The sequence below is a fragment of the Pantherophis guttatus genome, chromosome 3, assembly GCF_059756535.1.
Source record: "Pantherophis guttatus breed Tessera chromosome 3, ASM5975653v1, whole genome shotgun sequence".
Classification (NCBI taxonomy): Eukaryota; Metazoa; Chordata; class Lepidosauria; order Squamata; family Colubridae; genus Pantherophis; species Pantherophis guttatus.
The window spans coordinates 31,855,725-31,876,795 of record NC_142065.1 but is presented as its reverse complement, the minus strand read 5'-3'; the positions used below and the strand labels follow the sequence as shown (position 1 = coordinate 31,876,795).

The following is a 21,071-nucleotide window of genomic DNA, read 5'->3' as shown; positions in this document are numbered from 1 at the left end:
TGTTATTACTCAAATTTGCTAAAATGAAAATAAATGCTCTTATATGTAATTCAAAGGCATTTAAACTAATTACCAATTCTGCTGTAAAAACAAATAAAAAATTCCCAAGCTTTGATCTGCTTGGTGGGAGCCATCTGCAGGTCATAAACTTTGTAGAACATTATAAACATGCACATTGCTACATGGAAGATATTATGACCAGTTTTGGGGAAATACAGTGCTCCATTTCTCAAATAATCTAACAATTACATTCATAGCCTCATAAGACTGATCATTAAAAAGAGGAAGTGAACAATAAAAGCAACTTTTTGATGTTGCTTTGTATATCTTGGCACTTTAGCCAATGATTAAATCTAAATCCCATTTTTAGTTCTGGCTTAAAGCTTTTAACATTCTGACCTGCAATTCAGTTATGTAAATTTGTGTCAAGGCTATGTCTGCATCTTCTCCTTCCTGAAAATATCATGGCCGGAGGGGGGGAAAAAAGGAACAGGGATAATGGAATGCCATGAAAGAGCAAAAGAATCAGTTGGATGACAAAATAGTTATGAGTTTCTAGCAAGCAAGTAGCTGAAGAACTCTAGCTTCTTGCTCACATGACAAAATGAATGGAAAATGCTGACTTAACGGGGTACAAGATGCAATTTGTGTATCAAGGGGAAGATCCCCTCATTTCCACCCTGATCTACATCTTGCAACCCATTAGAAAGGGCCACATACAATGTTGGCATTTCTTAAAAGATGAAAACTAGGAATGTATTGATGAAAAACTAAAACATTCCAGAGAATACCTCCTGTTTGTGCCTTGGGGTGGTTTCTTGATCCGGCTGGTAGCAAAAAAGAGGCGGGAGGGAGGGTAAATCAGTTAAGGGAGCTCCTATAATAGGCTACAATGTTGCTACAATTTTAATTCAGGTGTGAAGAAAATGATAAATCTTTGATGTTGCACACTTTGTATAAGAGGTCACCATTTTTCTAAATGTAGGAAACCATTGTATTAATTGTATAGCATTGTATTAATCTATGTAGGCCTCATACCCTGCTTGATTTGTGATATGCATTTTGAATGAAATCGGCCAGCACACATACAAAAGAAGTCACTTGTCCATAAACATTTTACAGAAAAGGAAGGTCAGAACTTTGGCTGCTCAAGAAGACATATCTGCAAAGATTCAGCAGACACAGTCTGTATTCTTCACATGTCTGTAGATTCTGTTTATTTATCACTGACATTGTCAAAGACGAGGGTTAGATATTGAAGCCATAGGACCAGTGATGGGATTCAGCCGGTTCGGTTCAGGTGAACTGGTTGTTAAATTGCTGGCTGGACCACCCCTCCCCACCCCACTCCTTCCAAGGGTCCCCATGTGCCCCATTTTGGCTCCCAGGTAACTGCAGGGAGGCTTACTAAGTCCAAAATGGGACACCGGGGGGGGGCATGCCCCCCAGCTCGTTTTTCTTCCCAGGGGAGTGCAGGAGGCCGAGTGCTGCCTGTCACACCCCCTGGCCATGGCCATGCCCACCCAGCCAGTCATTAGGGCAGAGAACCGGTTGTTAAATTATTTGAATCCCACCACTGAATAGGACACTAGAAGAATCCTACTTGACAGGAAGGACCATCCTGCCTTCTCCAGAAAGGCTCTTTGGAAGACACATTTGGAAGACAAACTTGTCAAGACACTGTTTCTTAATAGAAAAAGCCTCCATGATCACCACAGTATCTGCAATGGAGCAGTGCAGTGTCCTTGCTTATCCTTCTGCCTATAGTGAGGAAAATCAGCAAAATTCAGTTTTAAAAGCCAAATTGGATGCATATCTCTGATAATGAGGAGACTATGCTTCTAACCACTGAGCCCTGATGGCACAGTGGTTAGAATTACAGGCTAACTCTGCCCAGAGTCAGTTCAATCCTAATGGGGCTTGAGCCTTCTATCCTTCCGATGTCAATAAAATGAGGACCCAGATGGTTGGGGGCAATATGCTGACTCTGTAAACTGCTCAGAGAGTGCTGTAAAGAATTATAGAGCAGTATATAAGTCTAAGTGCTATTGCTATGCTTCTAAAACTCTTTTTTTTTAATTTTAAAAACAAACTTTATTCGTATTTAAAAAAACATTTAAAACAAAAATAAGAAAAACAAACAAGTTTCTCTTAATCAAAAACACAAATTACATATACATATACAGTACATATACAGTACTCAACTTCATCTATTGACTACTTTCTATTATTATATATACATATATACATACGCACAATGGCTTATTTCCTTTTGTATCTCTCTGACAGTGCAGTTGTTTATTTATATTGATTTCTTCTGAATTTCATCTTTAACCATTCCCCCTCCTCTGATTTATCCACTGGTACCAGCTATTCCATATTTTAAAGTATTTTGAGTCTTCCTTATCCTGTAACTCTAGAGTTAGTTTGTCCATCTCTGCGCATATATAGATTTTTTGTATTAATTCCTGGTCAGTTGGCAAGCGATCTATTTTCCAAAGTTGTGCTAACGCTAATCTAGCCGCCATTATAATGTGGAGTATTAAGTATTTTATATCATTTCTAATATTCTTATTAATCATGCCTAGTAAAAAGACTTCGGGTTTTAATTCAATTTTGTAATTTGTTATTTCTAATATCCATGTTTTTATTTTGTTCCAATATCTCTTAATTTCTGGGCAAAGCCACCAAGCATGGTAAAAAGTTCCCTGTGTTTTTTTACATTTCCAACAGGCCGGATTTACATTCAGATACATTTTTGCTAATCTTGCGGGTGCCAGATACCATCGGTACTACATCTTATAGCGATTTTCTTTATAGGCTACCGATTTCGTCATGCTATAATTGTTTTCCCATGCTCATTCCCAATCTTCCAATTGTATGCTATGCCCAATGTTTCTCGCCCACGCTATCATCCGCCCTTTGACCAATTCTTCTGCCAAATCGTATTCAAGTAAATATTTATAAATTTTTGAAATTAATTTCCCTTCTTTAGACTCTAGTAATTTGTCCAATCGATTTTGCTTTAAGTCTATTCCTCTCTCCTCTTGGTCCTTTCTGTATCTTATCTTTATTTGCGAATAGGGCCACCAGTCTATTACTATTCCTTGTTCTTTGAGCTCTTCCCTAGTTTTCAATTTCCCCCGTACATCTACTATTTCTCTATATCTTAAAATCTTTTGTTTTGTTAATATGTTGGGGTGAGTTATTGCTTCTATGGTTGATAGCCAGCCGGGAATTTTCATATAGTGTTTGTGTTTGATTTGTTGCCATGTGTTAATTAAAGACTTCCTAATAGTGTAGTTATTAAAATAAATATATATATAAAGCTTCTAAAACTCTTATTGACACACTGGGTGAATGTTTCCTGTGTCATATCATGGAATAAAAGGCCAGTTTTCAGATTTCAGGATGACTGATTTCCCCAAAGAACAAGATTCCAAAGATAACAGCAGTTTAACAATGGAAGTTATGGTTTGTCTTTGGAAATTCATATTGGAGGCTGAACGACAAGTACATGATAACTGCCAGTGGGAACTTACTTGTTATGAGACTGAGAAGTATTCTAATAAATAGGATATAGTATAGATAGAAAATATCAATGATGTTACCATTGCTTGCCACAATGTTTTTGGTATCTCCTAGAAGGAAGCTAAGATGTTTGTATATCAAGTGTAGAATCTGCCCTCCAAATGCAGATCAAGTATAGTGTAGGTTTTGTACCTTTAACTCCTTGATTTTTGTTGGAGTAGTCACCTCTTCATCTTCAGATCTCGTCCTCCCCCTATATCTATCATCTTCTCTCTTATCTGACTCTGTTCCATCGTGATTCTCACTCACTGAAGCTGGGCGGGAGAATTCTGCATAGGAGAGACAGAAAGGAAGAGAGGAAGAGAGAGAGCAGCCCTATTTTGTCCCATTGACTTTAGCTGAATACAAGAAAAGATGTTATTTCCAATGCTTCTAAATGCTCCTAAGACTAAAGATCCTGTGTTCGAGAATTCAAAAGCTCTTTTTTGGGACATGAGACATTAGAGGTACATAACATGCAGTGCCATAAAACCAGCTTCTAACAGTCAAATTTTAATTTGGTTCTTGGTTTGTATTCCTTAGATTCCTTAGAAGTGAATTCCTTGATAATCCTAACATGTTTCTATTTATCTACTTGTTACACAGCATTTTGTGTAACAATTGATTTGCACATTATTTAAACCAACCAAATGGGAATGTTTTATATATGGTGGATAGAAGCAGGAAGTATGGCCTACTTCCTATTTTTCAGACCTACAAAACATCTATATCCCTTGAATTATATGAATACAGCTGTTGTATATACAGGTAGTTCTCAACTTACAACCAAAATTGGGACCAGAGTTTCAATTGCTAATGATGCAGTCATTAAGTGAGTCATCATGTGACCAGACCCAATTTCACAACCATTTTACTGTAGTCGTTAATTGAATTACATGGTCTTTTAAGTGAAACTGGCTTCCACAATTGACTTTGCTTGTTGAAAGCTGGCTGTGAATATCGCAAATTGGGATCATGTGACTACAAAATGCTACAACTGTAATAAATGCAAGCTGGTTGTCAAGAATCCTTGACTCTTGCACTACCCCTGCAGTCAGATGGCTGTAGGGGTAGTGCAACAGCTGTTAACTTTGAGGACAGGTTGCAAGTCATCTTTCCTAGGCTATTGTAACTTTGAACTGTCATTAAATGACAGTAAATGGAACAGCTGTAAATTGAGGAATTAAGAGTGTTTTACAAAAGATAATTCCATTTATCATGAATCAGACTCACTATTTCACACTGGTAATACTGTTTCAGATGCAATAACAAATGCTCACAATAAATGCTCTTTTTTAGCCTTTAAATCGAAATACACCCATAGTTAAGTCTTTAAATCTTCTCAACAGAAATCTGAATTCCATCTGTGGTTGATTTCTCAGTATAAGAGAACAATGCAATATGCAGGAGAAGATCCAATTGCTAAGAGAAGAAAACGGGTGATTCTAAAGAAAGAGCTTTCAACAAGGACTTCTTACAGCTTGGTAGCACATGCCTTGGTAGCACAGAAAAAATGGTGCCCCACAATGCCCATTTTAGTATTGCCTACCAAGGACAATGAGGTCACTTGCATGAAGCATGGGATAGACAGTTGTTACTCTACCATGGCTATAGAAAAGGATAGAGGGAATGAGGCCATTTATGGAATAGCTTCAATCTTCTCTCTGCTTTCACATTTGTTGATCTTCAAAGAAAAGAACCTGGATTTGGTTTAGGGAATGTAATTTATAGACAGGAAAACTCTTCCACTTCCACCTACTTATAGAAAGGGAGGCTTTCCCTGTCCAGAAAATTGTGAATAGAATTGTATCAGTCTGGAGAAGGGGAGGGGAATGCCTTTTAGCTTCTCTCCAGAGTGCTCTTTATTGAAAGAGTTGTGAACTTCAACATCGACCCCATAATGAAAAAACTATGCTGATGAGAAGTTTTATGGGAAACTGTATCTAGTAGCTGCTCTGTATCATCTCTTGCGATTGATGTCTAATCGTTGTTGGCAGGCTGGTTGCCCAAAAGAGAACCCATCCATTAATCAATATCTGCATCCTTTTTCTAGCTAGAATCGAAGAGAGCACATACATCTAAGTGAGCTAAATATATTGGGGATATGGAGCAAAAATCCCAAGGGAGCATATTTCTAAAGCCTGGAAACTATTTGTTAACTTACAATTGCCTCCTTGTGCTGGCAAAGGAGGGCAGGTCTCAATCAGAGAATTAATTATGGATAAGCCATAGCTTGACGCTGCATTCATCTCTACAAGAAAAGCAGCACTGTAGAATTGCTACCATGTTTTCCTTTATGTAAAATGTAATTTACTATTGCCTCTTAGACTTATGTTAGAGTCAAGCAACCTACAAATCTAATCAATAATTAAATAAAACATTCACATCTGCTTATCCCGGGTCCTTGGGAAGGGCTCAATAGGTGGCCAAAATGCCAAATCCAGTCTGAACATCTGGCTGGCTGTGAGAATAATTCATGCATTCAGATCCATACAGTCATTTGCTCTGCTTCACTAGCAAGAATGTCAACAATATAAATGGAACTGAACTAACTAAATAAATAAAACAATAGGGAAATATTTGGCCATTTCCTTCTTCCCAGATACTTTTCAAGTATTCCAGTCTATCTTACAGTCTTAGAATTTCTTATGAAAATTCCCATCCAAGTACAAAGCAGGTTCAGTCTTCCTTGGCCAAAAGAAGCCAAAATCTACTAGATAATGCCTTTTGCAAAACATTCATGCTTTCCCTATAGATCAACTGAAGAATCCATCCACAGCTCTCTGGAGAAAAATGCTCTACATCTCACCAGCAAAAAATAATGTGATACTAGATCTCAGCCTCCCACCCACCCACCCCAATACATGGTTCCATCCTTTGAACAAAGCCTTCCCATACCCTCCAGGGAACCAATCTCCCTCCCCCTCCCCAATTTGGGGCATACCTCCATCGAGGCTGCGAGACATGGTGTACCGTTTGCTGGAGGAGCGTTCAAAGTAAGGGGCAGGACGATCAATCAAAGCGCTGGCTTGCCGAGTTTGAGCCTGTGTTCGCCCACTGTAGCGGAATTTGGAACCCATTACTAGGAAGCCTTTTGGGGGAGGCTCAGGTGACACCAGCCTGCAGAAAGAAAACTATAATAGGTAAGAATCCGTAACCTTTGAAGTTGTAAAATACATTTGAAATTTTCATAGTGTGCTGTAGGTGATCTCACCAGATGGTTGCCATATAGGGAGGGCTTGCCTGTGGACTCCTGGCTACAATAGTGGAGTGGAGTGGAGTGGAGTGGAATGGAATGGAATGGAATGGAATGGAATGGAATGGAATGGAATGGAATGGAATGGAATGGAATGGAATAGAATAGAATAGAATAGAATAGAATAGAATAGAATAGAATAGAATAGAATAGAATAGAATAGAATAGAAAGGGACCTTGGAGGTCTTCTAGTCCAGCCCCCTGCTCAAGCAGGAGAACCTATACCATTTCAGATAAGTGACTGTCTAGTCTCTTCTTAAAAACCTCCAGTGATGTTCAATCACAAACACTCATTTTCCAGAAGACAAACACAGGCTCTGAAGGAACATGCAAAATATCTCCAATGTTTCCTTACTACTTCTGTCTAACCATAATTTTCATGGAAGAAGGAAGCCTTTTACTTCCTAAAAACATTGATTGCAGTACTGCTTTCTTCTTTTCTGAGTGGGTTCACAGATTTCAACAGCAGTGCAAAACTAGTTACCTACTGTTTTGATTACCTAACAGGTATTATAGGGAATAATGAAAGCACAGGAGAATGGCAATTAACTTTGAAGCATGACAATATGCCATTTATATAAATCATAATTTTAAATAATCAAGAAGGGGGAAAAGGGAAGGCAGAGAGCCAGGTAGGATTGAGAGGTGCCATTGGTATACCAAGTCTATGCACATCAGATTGGGAACTCAATTAAGCCAATGCAAAGATCACCATTGCTATATTCCATTTCGGAATGCTATTTTATTCAGCATTGGGTCAAATAATCACAAGTCTGGGGTTTTTTTCCAGACAAGTGCCATTAAACGAAATATATGGCCATATATATCTAATATATATATATATTAGAGCCAACCCTTTCAAAATAATTCAATATTCTCAATGACATAAATAAGTTCTATCTATCATCTATAGAACCGGTAGTAAAACCGGCGGGAGGCTCCGCCCACTGACCCCAACGTCATCAAAATGCTTCTGCGCATGCGCAGAAGAGCGAACGTGCGCGTGAGCAAAACAAGCGCGCGCATGCAGCCCCGCTGCGAACCGGTAGTAAAGGTAAGTAGAACCCACCCCTGATCTATAGTGATTTTTAGGGACCACGTTTTTAATGTAGCATTTGGAGTTTCCAATTAGTTTTTGATTTTAATGTATCTTTTATTCTGCCTTGCAAAGATTTGGGACCCTTTTAAACAGACTGAGATGATAGACATTTAGTCTGTGTTCCAAAATGCAGGAAAGAGAAACATTGCCTTTAAATTTTCCAGGAACTTGGGACAAAAAAGCTGCAAATTTTTCCTGTGGGTTAGTTTTATGCGTCTTCCAATTCCTATCATGATTATTGCAGTCTAATTTGATGCAGTCTAAAATTCTACTCCTTTGGTCATCTATTAATTTCTCTACAAAGTTTAAAAAGCTCTTATGCCTCAAGGCAATATACAGTAGCTACATGATGTCAGCTTCCTAGATCTCTATGATTCATTTTAAAAACCTGTGTCTCCTTATCTCATGGATCGAATGAGCTTTCCACTCTTTAGAGTGGCTCATAACATTTGTATGTATAAAGAAAATTATATATAACAGACCCTCTTCTTTCAATTTCATTGATAATCTATGGCCAAATGGTATGCGACATTGAAAATTCTTACTATCCCATTAAAATGCAAAATAGCATACATAATAGCAGGAAAGTTTATTTCAGACTAAATAAATTTTCTGTTTCAGAATCAGAAGCCTATCAAGAAGATAGTAATAAAGACTATTTGAAAAAAAAAGAAAAAGAAATTGCTGGAGTAGCAGTAGCTCAGTAAATCAGACTTCATACCTAAAGACTAAATAATTTTATTAAAATTTACAATAGAAATATAAAAAACTAATACAAGTAAGAAAAATATAAATAATAAAGAAAAGAAAAAGTAGAGATAGAAAAAAAGGAAAATAAAGATATATAAAAGACAACTCCCCACTTCCACCAACAAGTATAACAGTAACTTAATGCCTTTTCTAGCATTTCAATTAAGAAAATCTGTTCTTTGCTCATTAATAATTCAATTTTTAAAAACTCATCACTCAGTTCTAATCAGCTACTGCCTATTAAGCACTACTAGAAATAGTAACATATATATATTGCCTTCAAATAAATTCTTTTTATAAAGCAACATTACTAAGAAATAAAGCAAAAGAAATATATCCCCATATATAAACAAATCATTAAAATTTGGTCATTCAGTCCTGACCAAAAAGAAATTCCATTTAGAGCTATCAGGAACCACAATACATATATTTTAATCCTTGTCAAATAAATTCACTTTATTTTCGTTTACTTTTAAAAGGTTGATCTTTAACCCCATCAAATAAAGTTCCGCAAGTTGATTTCCTATCATTTTCTCTTTTGTTTTCTTTCCTTTCCAGCTTCAGTAATTTAGCGTCTTTGTAAATCCAAAATAAGAAAAGCTTTCCAAATAATTCTTCTGATTTATTATTTTTATGTCCCCTTTAGTTATTAAGACATTGGCTGGTTCAAATGCATATTTATTGTGGTATGCTTTTCGATAACACTCTTGTAGTCTGGCACTTTTGCATCCATTTTCATATCCATATGAAATGGTCTATTTATATAGCAAAATCTATTCCTCTTCTATAGCCTCTGTTACATCCATTTTTAGAGTATCAAAAAATATTGCAAGTAAATTTATTTTATTTATTTTATTTATTTACCAAAAATTTATATGCCGCCCTTCTCCCTAAGGACTCAGGGTGGCGAACGCAAGTTAAAAACATACAATAATAAAAGATCAAAATGATTAAAACCCAGTTAAAACAACGACAATCAAAATAAGAAAAACCCAAGGATCAAGGTCAACCCATTTGTTGAAACAGCCAGGTCTTTAAGTCCCGACGGAAGGAGCGGAGATCAGGCGCCGTCCGAAGCTTGGTGGGTAACTCGTTCCAGAGGACAGGGGCGCCCACGGAGAACGCGCTACCCCTGGACGTCGCCACCTGACATTGTCTGGCCGACAGTACCCTGAGGAGGGCAGCCCTGTGAGATCGAACAGGACGGTGGGAGGCGGGTAGGAAATGGTCCTGCAAATACCCTGGACCTAAGCCATGTAGGGCTTTAAAGGTGAGTACCAGCACCTTGAAGCAGATCCGGAGGACCACTGGTAGCCAGTGCAGCTCACGTAGAAGAGGGGTCACACAGGAGTAACAGGGAGCTCCCGTAACCACTCGCGCGGCCGCATTCTGAACCAGTTGGAGCCTCCAGGTGCCCTTCAAGGGCAGCCCCATGTAGAGGGAGTTGCAGTAATCCAAATGAGAAGTAACCAGGGCATGAGTGACCGTGTGGAGGGCATCTCTGTCTAGGAAAGGGTGCAACTGGAGCACCAGGCGAACCTGGACGAAGGCCCCCCTGGTCACGGCCATAAGATGGTCTTCCAAAAACAGCCGGGAATCCAGGAGGACACCCAAGTTGCGGGCCCTCTTGATGGGAGGAAGCACTTCCCCCCCCATCCAAAGTGATGGAACTTCTAGAACATGAGACGCCGGCATCCATAGCCACTCAGTCTTGGAAGGGTTGAGTCTTAGCCTGTTTCTACCCATCCAGGCCCGTATCGCCTCCAGGCAGCGGGACATCACGGAAAAGGCATCCCTGGGGTGGCCCGGGGTACAGATATATAACTGTGTATCATCAGCATATTGATGATACCTCACCCCGAAGCCACGAATGATCTCACTCAACAGCTTCATATAGATGTTAAAGAGTAGGGGGGAGAGAACCGACCCCTGAGGCACCCCACAAGTTAGGGGCCTCAGGGTGGACCTCTGCCCCCCCTGCCCATACAAACTGCGAACGACCTGAGAGGTAGGAGGAGAACCACTGTAAAACAGTGCCTCCTACCCCCAACCCCTCAAGTCGCTGCAGTAAGATACCATGGTTGATGGTATCGAAAGCTGCTGAGAAATCAAGTAGGACCAGGATGGAGGAACAACCTCCATCCCGGGCCCGCCAGAGATCATTCACCAGAGCGACCAATGCCGTTTCCGTGCTGTGCCCACACCAGAACCCCGATTGGTATGGGTCTAGGAAATCCGTTTCCTCCAGGAACTGTGGGAGCTGTTGCGCCACCACGGACTCAACAACCTTCGCAATAAAGCAAAGGTTGGAGACCGGCCGATAGTTATTAAGTGAGTCTGGATCCAAGGCCAGCTTCTTGAGAAGGGGTCGAACCACCGCCTCCTTAAGGGAGGTGGGGATGACCCCCTCCCTCAAAGAAGTGTTAACAGTAGCCTGGATCCAGTCTCCAGTCACCTCCCGGGCAGCTGAGACAAGCCAGGAGGGACACGGATCCAGCAAACATGTGGAGGCACCCAGTCTACCCACAATCCTGTCCACTTCATCCACAGAAACAGGGTCAAACTCAACCCAGATACTACTCCCAAGACTTGCCCCAGTCTCCTGGATGGATTCCGCCCAGTCAGATTCCAGACTGATCCGGATCTGAGCGATTTTATCTTGCAGAAACTGAACAAAATCCTCAGCTCTGCCCTGTAAGGGGTCTTCCCTCGCTCCCTGATTGAGAAGAGAGTGGGTTGCTGGGCGATTTTCTGCAGATGCAATGAGAGCGGCAAAATGATCCCACTTTGCCGCTTCCATCACCACAAGATAAGACCTAATATAGGTTCTTAACTGTGTTCAATCAGATTCGGATCGGGAGGACCTCCAACACTCCTCTAGGCGTCTTTTCCGATGCTTCATTTCCCGGAGCTCTGTGGAGAATCAAGGAGCCACCCGGGATCTGCATCAGATCAGAGGCCACAAAGGTGCGATTCGGTCCAAGGCCCCAGCAGCCGCCCGTTCCCAGGATGCTACCAGTGCCTCAGTCGAATCGCGGGATTGGGAAGCAGGGAATGTCCCAAGCTCCATCAGGAATCTCTCAGGATCCATCAGGCGCCTGGGGCGGAACCATTTTACTGAACCAATTGTGAGTATATTGTTCCCAACCAGCCTTAATTTCTTCCATAGTCAAATAATATTGCTTTACTGGATTTAATGGTCATTTTCTCTTTTAATTGTGGTCTTTAGTTCTCTCTGGTTCCCTCAAGTCAATCTTCAAGGTCCCCTGTTATTTGTTTATTTTCCAATCAACAAAACTTTCTCACAGGAGGATTTCTTCCAATTAATTTTAAAATCTTAACATATTCTTTTATAAAATGTTAAACATCCCATAGGAAATATTCCTTCAAATCCATTTAGTCCTTAACTTGCCAAAATCAACATTCTCGTCAACATCCTCCTGTGAGAAAGTTTTGTTGATTGGAATATATGTGTGTGTGTGTGTGTGTGTGTGTGTGTGTGTGTGTGTATTCTTTTCTTTTTGTAGGTCTTTATGTGTATTTCTCTTTAGCCAGGTTCTTCCTATGTAAACCAAGATTTTTCTGCAGCCCTAGTTCAGTGAAATCCCAATCCACTAGTTTCTAGGCTTTTTTTCCCCCAGTAGCCAGCAAGCTCCCTGCTGCCCATTGGGAGACTAAGGAGACAAAGATAGATTTATTTCAGGCTTATAAACCCTCATCAGTTAGCCACACCTTCATCCCATGTATCCTCCCTGTAAAGGATGAAGGTGTGGCTATCTGATGAGGGCTTATAAACCTGAAATAGATCTTAGTCTCCTTAGTCTCCCAATGGGCAGCAGGGAGCTTGCTGGCTGCTGGAAAAGAAAAGAAAAGCCTAGAAACTAGTGGATTGGGATTTCACTGAATTAGGGCTGCAGAAAAATCTTGGTTTACATAGGAAGAACCTGGCTAAAGAGAAATACACATAAAGACCTTCAAAAAGAAAAGAAAACAAATACTGTACCTTTACAGGGAGGATACATGGGATGAAGGTGTGGCTAACTGATGAGGGTTTATAAGCCTGAAATAGATCTATCTTAGTCTCCTTAGTCTCCCAATGGGCAGCAGGGAGCTTGCTGCCTGCTGGGGAAAAAAAAGCCTAGAAACTAGTGGATTGGGATTTCACTGAACTAGGGCTGCAGAAAAATCTTGGTTTACGTAGGAAGAACCTGGCTAAAGAGAAATACATATACATATACATACACATACATACATACATACATACATACATACATACATACATACATACATATATAGCTTCATTGTCACGTTGATGGATTCTTCTGTTTTCAAACTTTATTTTTTGCCAATTCATCAAATTGATTAAAAAAATATTGAATTTTACATTTTAAATTGCATTTGTTGCAAGAGAAATCAAACCATTCAATTAGTAAACATAATTATCATCTAAGTTATACATTTGACCACATACTAAACAACTGTATGAGCCACACAAGACAAATATAATATATGTAATCTTTCTAAAGTAGCAAACTGGACTTAGTTCAATAAAGGGTGCTTTGAAAACAAATAGTTTATACTCATTTCTCCCAAATGCCCTCTTCCCCGCCCCCCAGAAAGGGATGTGGATCAAAGGCCACATTTACACATAGGTCTCATTTGAACCCACTGTATTGGTTGGTTGTATGTGCTGACATCTGCTGATACAGCTCTTTGGGGGAAGATAATTTATATTTCTATAAATATATCCACTGTTGTAGCTTGTGCTAATATGAGAGCATCTGCTTCCAAACATCGTTATTTTATCAACACAAATATGGAGTTTGTATAAAGCCCTGGAGGAAGTTTTAAAATTCAAAATCTTAAAACTACTCTATATGCCAAGCAGGATTATGACACATCATGCAATAAAGATTATGTGCCATCAAAGAGTCCTAGTGACCCACAGATGCAATTTAAAAAGTAGAGAGTCTCCTTCATAGATATATCCATGCAGGGTTTTTTTTATTATTATTTAGCAAAAACATAGAAAGAAATGGTTTATCATTAACTTCTTCTAGGATTTTTTTCAACTTTCCAGTCTAGCCAACAACCCTGATATTCACTGACGATCTTTCATCTAGTCTGATCTGATACTGCTTAATTCCTGAACCAGGTTAATGCCAACCAGGTATTGCCACCTGCTGAAACAGAATAACAGAGCTGAAAAGTAAAAGATGTAATGATAGGACAGACAGGGCCGTACGTCTTCATATAAATGAGTTGGATGACTCGTAATACTTTGCCACACTGCTCTTGAAATAACTCAGTTTATTCTTGGCTAGGAGAATATTATCAAGTTCAAATCTAGTCCAATTATGCAGTCATTTGTTTGCAGCTCCCATAATATCTCTACATGGTTGCTGCCCAATTACAGCACTCATAAAATGAAAAAAAATACTGAATATGTTGCAATGTGTCTGGTTGAAAATTTTCTTGGTGGGAATGTTTATCTGTTTAAATAAACTCAAAGGAGCTTCCATGGGGATCTAATACAGGGATGTCCTAGAAAGGATCTGAAGTTCCACTCTCAAATTTCTCAATCTTATTTGTAACATTTCCTATAGACTCTCAACTCTTTCTTAATTTTCCTTTTTCTCACCTGAAAAAAGTGTGATGTTCAATGCAAACCTTCCAGAGTCTCTTAGCTGAGCGATGGTTGGGCAGCTTGAAACCAATGGTACTCTCAAACTGCTCATACTGAAAACACAGGGGAAGAAAAGAGGGGGGGGACACGAGACTTGTCAGTCAACCACAAACTGTGTCACAAGGAATACCATGAGGCTCTCAGTGCTTCTCCATATGCATCCCTGTGTCCATGTGCTTTCTTCTTGTCCCCAAGATGGGAAGAAAGCATGTCATTACCTAAATCACTGTCCTAAGTACGTTCACTATACCTCTTCAGAAAACTGGGCAAATTTGCTGTCAAAACAATAGCAATTGATTGGGGTAGAGCAGAGGTCTTCAAACTTGGCAGCTTTAAGACTTGTGGACTTCAACTCCCAGAATTCTCCAGCCAGCATAGCATAGCTGGCTGGAGAGTTCTGGGAGTTGAAGTCCACAAGTCTTAAAGCTGCCAAGTTTGAAGACCTCTGGGGTAGGGGCTACAGAACCCAGCAAACAGTGGAATCAAGGAGACTGACAGCGGCAAGTAAACAGGATGCAGATAAAAAATAAAATGATCAATAAAGTAGTCTAGTTCTCCCAGTGGTAGATAAATAAAATGAAGACTGAGCTTTCTAGGACTTCACAACTCTTCTCAGGTCCTTATTTTCCTCTGAGTTGGAGAAACAAGCCTGTCACAAATATAATGGCCCAACACTGTAAAAAGATGGCTTCACGAATAAAAGGTGGCTTCTTTGAAGTCCCCAAAGGACAACAGGCTGATCAGTTTGTCTTTCTCTTTAGGATTCTTGTTCCTCCCTACAATTCTTTAGATTCTTTTGCTTCCTAGGGAATGGAGTTTTGAGCACGACAAGCTTCATAAATAATGATATAACTGACCTAATTTCTTGCAAACTACTGACAAGTGTTTCTCCAATGGGAATATCAATCTCAAGGAAGATCCACTGGCTATTCCCACCACTCCAAAAGCCATTATTTGCTAGGCATTCAATCTTTCTGGCAGCCACCATGGAAATAGTTGTGGAGGCACAGAGGAAGCCCAGCAACTGAATGAGAAGAATAGTTCTACTGCAGGCCAAACAGAGCCTGGAGATAGGTGCTGCTTCCAGATGAATCAGAAAGTTTGCTAGAGAAGGAACAGGAAGATTTTATTGCGTTTTCTAGTGAAAATTCTCATCTCCATATAATCAGGCTTTAGCTTGCATTAGTAGCAGGCTGTTACTGAGATAGAGGCTCCCTTGGAAGGATTTACTCTCTAAAAAAGTGAACATCTCAGCACCAGGGCAAGGATAGGGTGTAGATGAGCTCTCTGAAGTACAGAAAGCCTGATATCATTTTAATCTACATAGGATCACTTGTTACTACTTTTTTGAGGTTAATTACTCAATATAAAGTAAATCATAAAAACTGGAGTGACGGCCATTATGCCAAACACAACTGACACAAGAACCTTTTCTTCATAACGATAACCATAATTCAAAAGAAAGGGAAGATAGAGCTCCTCAGTCTCTACCAGGAAAATAGATATTACGGGAAGAAAAAGAATTCAGAGCAACTTTTATAGCATTTTTTTTCTACCATGTTTGGAATAAATTAAGAGAGAAAAAATATTTTATCCTGAGTTCCTTCCATATGCAGAAAAGCAACAGGTAGATTAATTTTTCATTCTACACTATGCTTAAAAAAACCAGGGGCATAAGCAACGGCACCCAAAACTAATGACTTCCTATTAAGTCAATTTAAAATCTGCTGATACAGCTGATTAAAAAAATCATTCAGATGATCAACAGGATTTGTTTCTTATTTAGTAGAAAATACTAAATATGTCCTCTCTTTCCTTGATTCTCTTTCTTTTTTAATCTTTCTTCTTCTTTGTGGAAATGCTTACCTCACCAGGTCGAATTTTGATGTAGAAGTTACTTCTTTTGTATGAAATCTTGAGGATCTTGGGCCAGGCAAAACGGTTTATTCTCAGCCTGTCCCTATATATGAGAAGGCCATTGGCACAAACACCCAGCATGATGTCAATGCCTTCTGAATCCTGGGCAAAAGAGGAAAACATTAATACATAGAAATCTGCCAGAAAGCATTTTTAAGCAGACAAGAAAGGGGTAAGGACAAATCAACACATTTCCCACTTAAATACCAAACGAGCCACTGTTTACCCCCCCCCCCCCCACACACACACCTGATAGGATTATCTTATATTAAAAACTAGAGGAAGAAAATACTAGCTGATCCTTAAAAAGAGCTATGGATTGTACCAAAACCTCCTGGAAAAAATATCAGGGATACTTTAGGTAGGAAATACCTTTCCTTGGAATAGGACATTAAACTGATTGACATACATTTTTTATAATTTCAAATGCTTGCAACTTTATGTGGCTGCTTCTATTCATTTCCAAGCATAGCTGCACAGTTGCACTAACTACAATGCTCTACTAAAGCAGCTTTCCCACCACTGGTCTTTTTGTGTATAAATCTCAAAGTTTATAATCATCCATGAAGGAACAAGGAAATGATATATGGGTTCTAGAACTGGTCTTTTATTAATATTAGAAACAATTTTCTCGTGCTAGGAAAAGCAAGAGCTCATGGCACAAGTCCATCAACTGTTGCTGCTACTGACCTATAGTACCGGAAGTATTTTGGCTTGTGTCCTAATTCTACAGATAGCATTCAATGAATTCTGGGCAAGGGCTACTAAAACTGTTTCAGAATGTTAACCGACACACATTCACAATTGTGGATCATGGATGGAACACTTTCTCTTTTAGTAGCTTCTCCATTTCTTTTAACACGAGAGAGTGTTTGTTAGATAACATTTTGATGAACTTTTTGTGCAACAACTTTTAACTCTTCTGCTTTTTGTGTAGTTTAACTCCATTAAAGAATAAAAATCATCCAACAATCATTATGCTAAAATAACAGTGTGGAGGATAGGTTTTATATTATTTCAATAATTATATGTGCTGTCAGTCACTAATAGGAAATGGCTTCAAAATTAACTTCTTTGTTGCAGAGCAAAAAGTAAGGGAATAATGCAATAACTAATAAAGAAAGGAAAGGAGAAAAATCTAAGGAACAAAGAGGACAGGAAGTATAAAATATGCAAAAAAATAAATGAATAGATTCCATAATGGGGATTTTTCAAATAAAATATATGTTTCTAGGTTTCTCTTTAAATCTTGCATAAATTTTTTCCCCACTTTTCAGTCCATTCTTACTGAAAATATTCCACAGCAGGGTTGCAAAATACCACGACCTTTAAAAAACTCAATTGAATTTAAAATTCAATTTCTAAATGTTTGTCCCTAGATATCAAAATAGCTATCCCTATAATAGCAACCATACAATTTAATTATAAATGAACCAATGTCTTCTACAGAATTTGTCAGAAGACAAAGTCATATTTTATATTTAAGCACAGTATCTCAAATGAAAGGACACATAGGTATAAGTGGATGCTACATAGTTTAAGCAAGTTTTAAAAAGGAGTAAATATTGCTTCAGAATAACCCAGGATTTCTCTCACTTATGTGCCTCAAAACTTGTTGTGGTCCGCCAGCAGCCTGAGGAGCTGGCAGTGGAGTCGGACAGCGATGAGACTGAGGAAGAACACGGGCCAGTCCTGGAGGCTGGGGAAGGCCCAGATAAGGGCTTTGCATCGGAGGCAGAGATGGGTCCAGGGCCATCGGGGAATGCGGTGTGGACTCTGGAGCCTCCAGAGGCTGACAATAGAGAGGTAGAGGAACAGAAAGAGCCTGTTCCTAGTGCATGTATGAGAAGAGCTGCCAGAAGGCAAGAGCAGCAACAACAAAGAGGATGACTCGGGAGTAGGACCAAGAGATGATTGGCCCCTCCCATAAGGCTTAAAAGACCAGCAACAGCTCTTGGGCTCTTTGTCGGAAAACAACGTTGATAGACTTGTTCTTGTCTTGCTGCACTTATCGCTGGTTGGCGTCTTCTGCTTCTGAACTTTTGCCAAGAGAAGCCTAATTATACCAAGGTTGGTGATTAGACTGAAGAATTTGTGTTAAAGAAGAACTTGTTTTAATGTAGTTTGGACTACACTGAGAATGAGTTAATTCTCAGCTGTTCTAATAAAGTCTGTTTGTTTTGAAACTGTTTACATCTAATACTACCTACTTGGGCCTGGGTCACAACAAAACGCTACCTTTTCACTAAGAATACCTTAGCATGATGCAAGTCAACTCCATACATTGAAAGTTTCTTGGCATTCTCCAGAAAGTGAATCTCTGCCTCGCCAGGTGTCATGCCCCTTTGTAAGAAAAATAAGACAGAAAGAGAAGTGATAAAAAGAAAGAAAATTACACACTGTTTGATGAGCAAAAGGCTGACATTTGTTTAAAAGGCTTTTTTATGATGAATATAGGAAAATATAGGTTATGCAAATCTTTCCAAAGCTTGTTTGTTCTTGATATTAGCAGTAGTAGGCAAAAACCTATTCACCGGTAAGTCTTATGTAGCTCCATAATACGCTCTTCCAATTCTCTGGTCTGATTTGGAGCAAAACGTAGTTCACCAACGTAATTCCCAACATGTTCTTCAGTATCATAATCCCCCAATTCAGCTTGTACAGCATAGGAGCCTAACAGTGCATGTGTTACAAAAGAACATGGTAGACGTCCGCTGATAATATCTGCTCGAAGTTGCAGGCACAAGTAATACCTAAGGAGAGGAAGAGGTCAGAAAGTTGAAATGTCCATGAGAAAAACAAACAGCTAAGGGACGATCATGTTTCCAGAGAAGCCTGTTTATCTAGTAATCCACCATTAATTACAGCATATCCATTTTACACAATTGTCTTCTGGGGAATTTTATAAACTCAGCAATCGGAATTCTGAATTTTAATAACTTAAATTTGGGGATCTGCTTGAAGTGAGGGATAGCCAACAAAACTCACCAGAAACTTGATGAACATCCAGTTTTAATTAATCTCATGTGACTAAAAAACTGTACCATTTAAGTAAGGCCACAATATTTGGGTGATGGACTATTAACCTTCAACAAGGAAAATACAGGGGATTAATGCTACAATGAAGGCTTTTTGCAAAACAAATTACTTCCATTTGGCAGTCAAATAGGAAACAGCACCAAGGTCTCTGATCCAAACTTTCCCTCCCCTTCAACGTCATGAATGCAAATTATTATTAGGAAAAGAAGCATGGTTCCTGTGGTTAGAATGCTAGGCTGATGATCGGCAGGCTCGTGTTTGGGACCCGGTTGCTGCCGGGTACAGGGTACAGGGTAAGTTCCCGTCACTCACTCCATCTCCTGCTGACCCAGAACTTTGAAAGCGGGAGACCACATAGATGGGTACCATTGAACAGGGACATGAAAGGAGCCCCCAATGGTGCATCCCCCGGGCAACAATCATGTCACCAGCCAATCCTTTCAACCCGGAATTGCTTCAGTACTCCAAACAAAACTGGAGTAGTATTATTAAAACCAAATTTTTGCTTCTGGAAGAATGTTCCTTCTTTCCAATAACCAATATTAGCAGTAGGAACAACAGCCTGGAAAATCATCATGCTATTTTATTGCTCTTGAAGTAGTTCTTGGAATAGTTCTGAGGGAATGAATAATGAGAAACGGGGATTTTTTTCTGAACACAAATTGGCATGGCATGTTGTGTATTTCCAGCCTTTGAGATTTATTCCACACAGATAAAATAAACTATGACTTCATCATAGTTTTAAGAGAATTGTGTAAGAACTGGCCAAGACAGATACATTTTTACTTACCTTGTGATGTCCTCTGTTAGTTGGGCTGGATCTGGTGGATAAAATTTGACTGTGAAGGCAAAATTCCAGGGACCACCTAAATAAGTGAGAGAGAGAAGGAAAGGGGAAAATATTAGGGTATACGTTTAGGTGATACATCTTTGATTAACTCTCTCACACATGGTTTTTATTTCTTTTTTTGACTTACCTCACATTCCCCTTTACTCTAAATCTCTAGGGAAACTATAGAGGACTTTAAAAAGACAAACCCATCTCCAGAATTACTGGAGATCCTTGCTTCCCTGGATCTTAATGGCTGAGGCGAACAGCAGGTATGCTTGCCTTTTAAGGTTTGCAATAAGCAAAAGAGTCTTTGCTGTGCAGAGAGACAGTGACTTTGGTGTTGCCATGGAAACAAGTTCAAATCCTCAAGAGAGCCTGCTGTTGGGGAAAGACCTCCAGCAACATCTCTTCAAGAAACTGCATCACGAACCTATCCCATAGCCAGCTATTTCAGAAGAAAAAGTCACTAAGAGGTATTCCGCCAGCTCTTAAAATCTAAGATACAAACCTGAGACCCTCTTGCTCACACATATCAAAGACATTATTCGCTTTACCTTTGCGAAGCAAAACTGTGCTTCATAAAGTTTGTGTGACACAGTTGGGTCTCGTGGAGATTATTTTATGGAGTTGGTAGAAAAGAAACCCTGCCAATAGATTAGACAGAACAACTTTGGGATCTTTTCCATCTCTAAACATTACAAATGGAATTGCTAAAATGCAGAGTAGTACCCATCTGGGATGGATACATCCTTCATTTCTGATTAATTGAAAAAGGGGCTGACAAGAATTCTGTGCTTTTTAAAAAATGAGATTGCTCTCAATCATCTTTGAAGAATTGACCTCTAAATGTGAAGACAGCAGGGCTGGAAAATGAGAGCCAGAAACTCAAAGCTTCTCTCCTCAGGCAGAGTAAATTTAGTTT

The 21,071-nt window shown here is 39.4% G+C and overlaps 1 protein-coding gene across 30 annotated transcripts in view; it reads right to left on the bottom strand.

The window, feature by feature from the left end:
* EPB41L1 (erythrocyte membrane protein band 4.1 like 1) overlaps nucleotides 1-21,071 on the bottom strand; it is a 202,200-nt gene that overhangs the window by 25,822 nt on the left and 155,307 nt on the right. For 25 of the 30 annotated variants that reach the window (XM_060689664.2, XM_060689657.2, XM_060689671.2 and 22 more), the window contains 8 exons: nucleotides 20,108-20,183; nucleotides 18,813-19,031; nucleotides 18,534-18,621; nucleotides 16,228-16,380; nucleotides 14,317-14,414; nucleotides 6,515-6,690; nucleotides 3,724-3,860; nucleotides 792-827 (listed from right to left, as the gene is read on the bottom strand). In XM_060689664.2, coding sequence (XP_060545647.2) covers nucleotides 792-827; nucleotides 3,724-3,860; nucleotides 6,515-6,690; nucleotides 14,317-14,414; nucleotides 16,228-16,380; nucleotides 18,534-18,621; nucleotides 18,813-19,031; nucleotides 20,108-20,183 — 983 coding nt within the window. The remainder of the gene's footprint in view (nucleotides 1-791; nucleotides 828-3,723; nucleotides 3,861-6,514; nucleotides 6,691-14,316; nucleotides 14,415-16,227; nucleotides 16,381-18,533; nucleotides 18,622-18,812; nucleotides 19,032-20,107; nucleotides 20,184-21,071) is intronic. The other 5 variants (XM_087889196.1, XM_060689670.2, XM_087889197.1 and 2 more) reach the window with 1 other exon arrangement.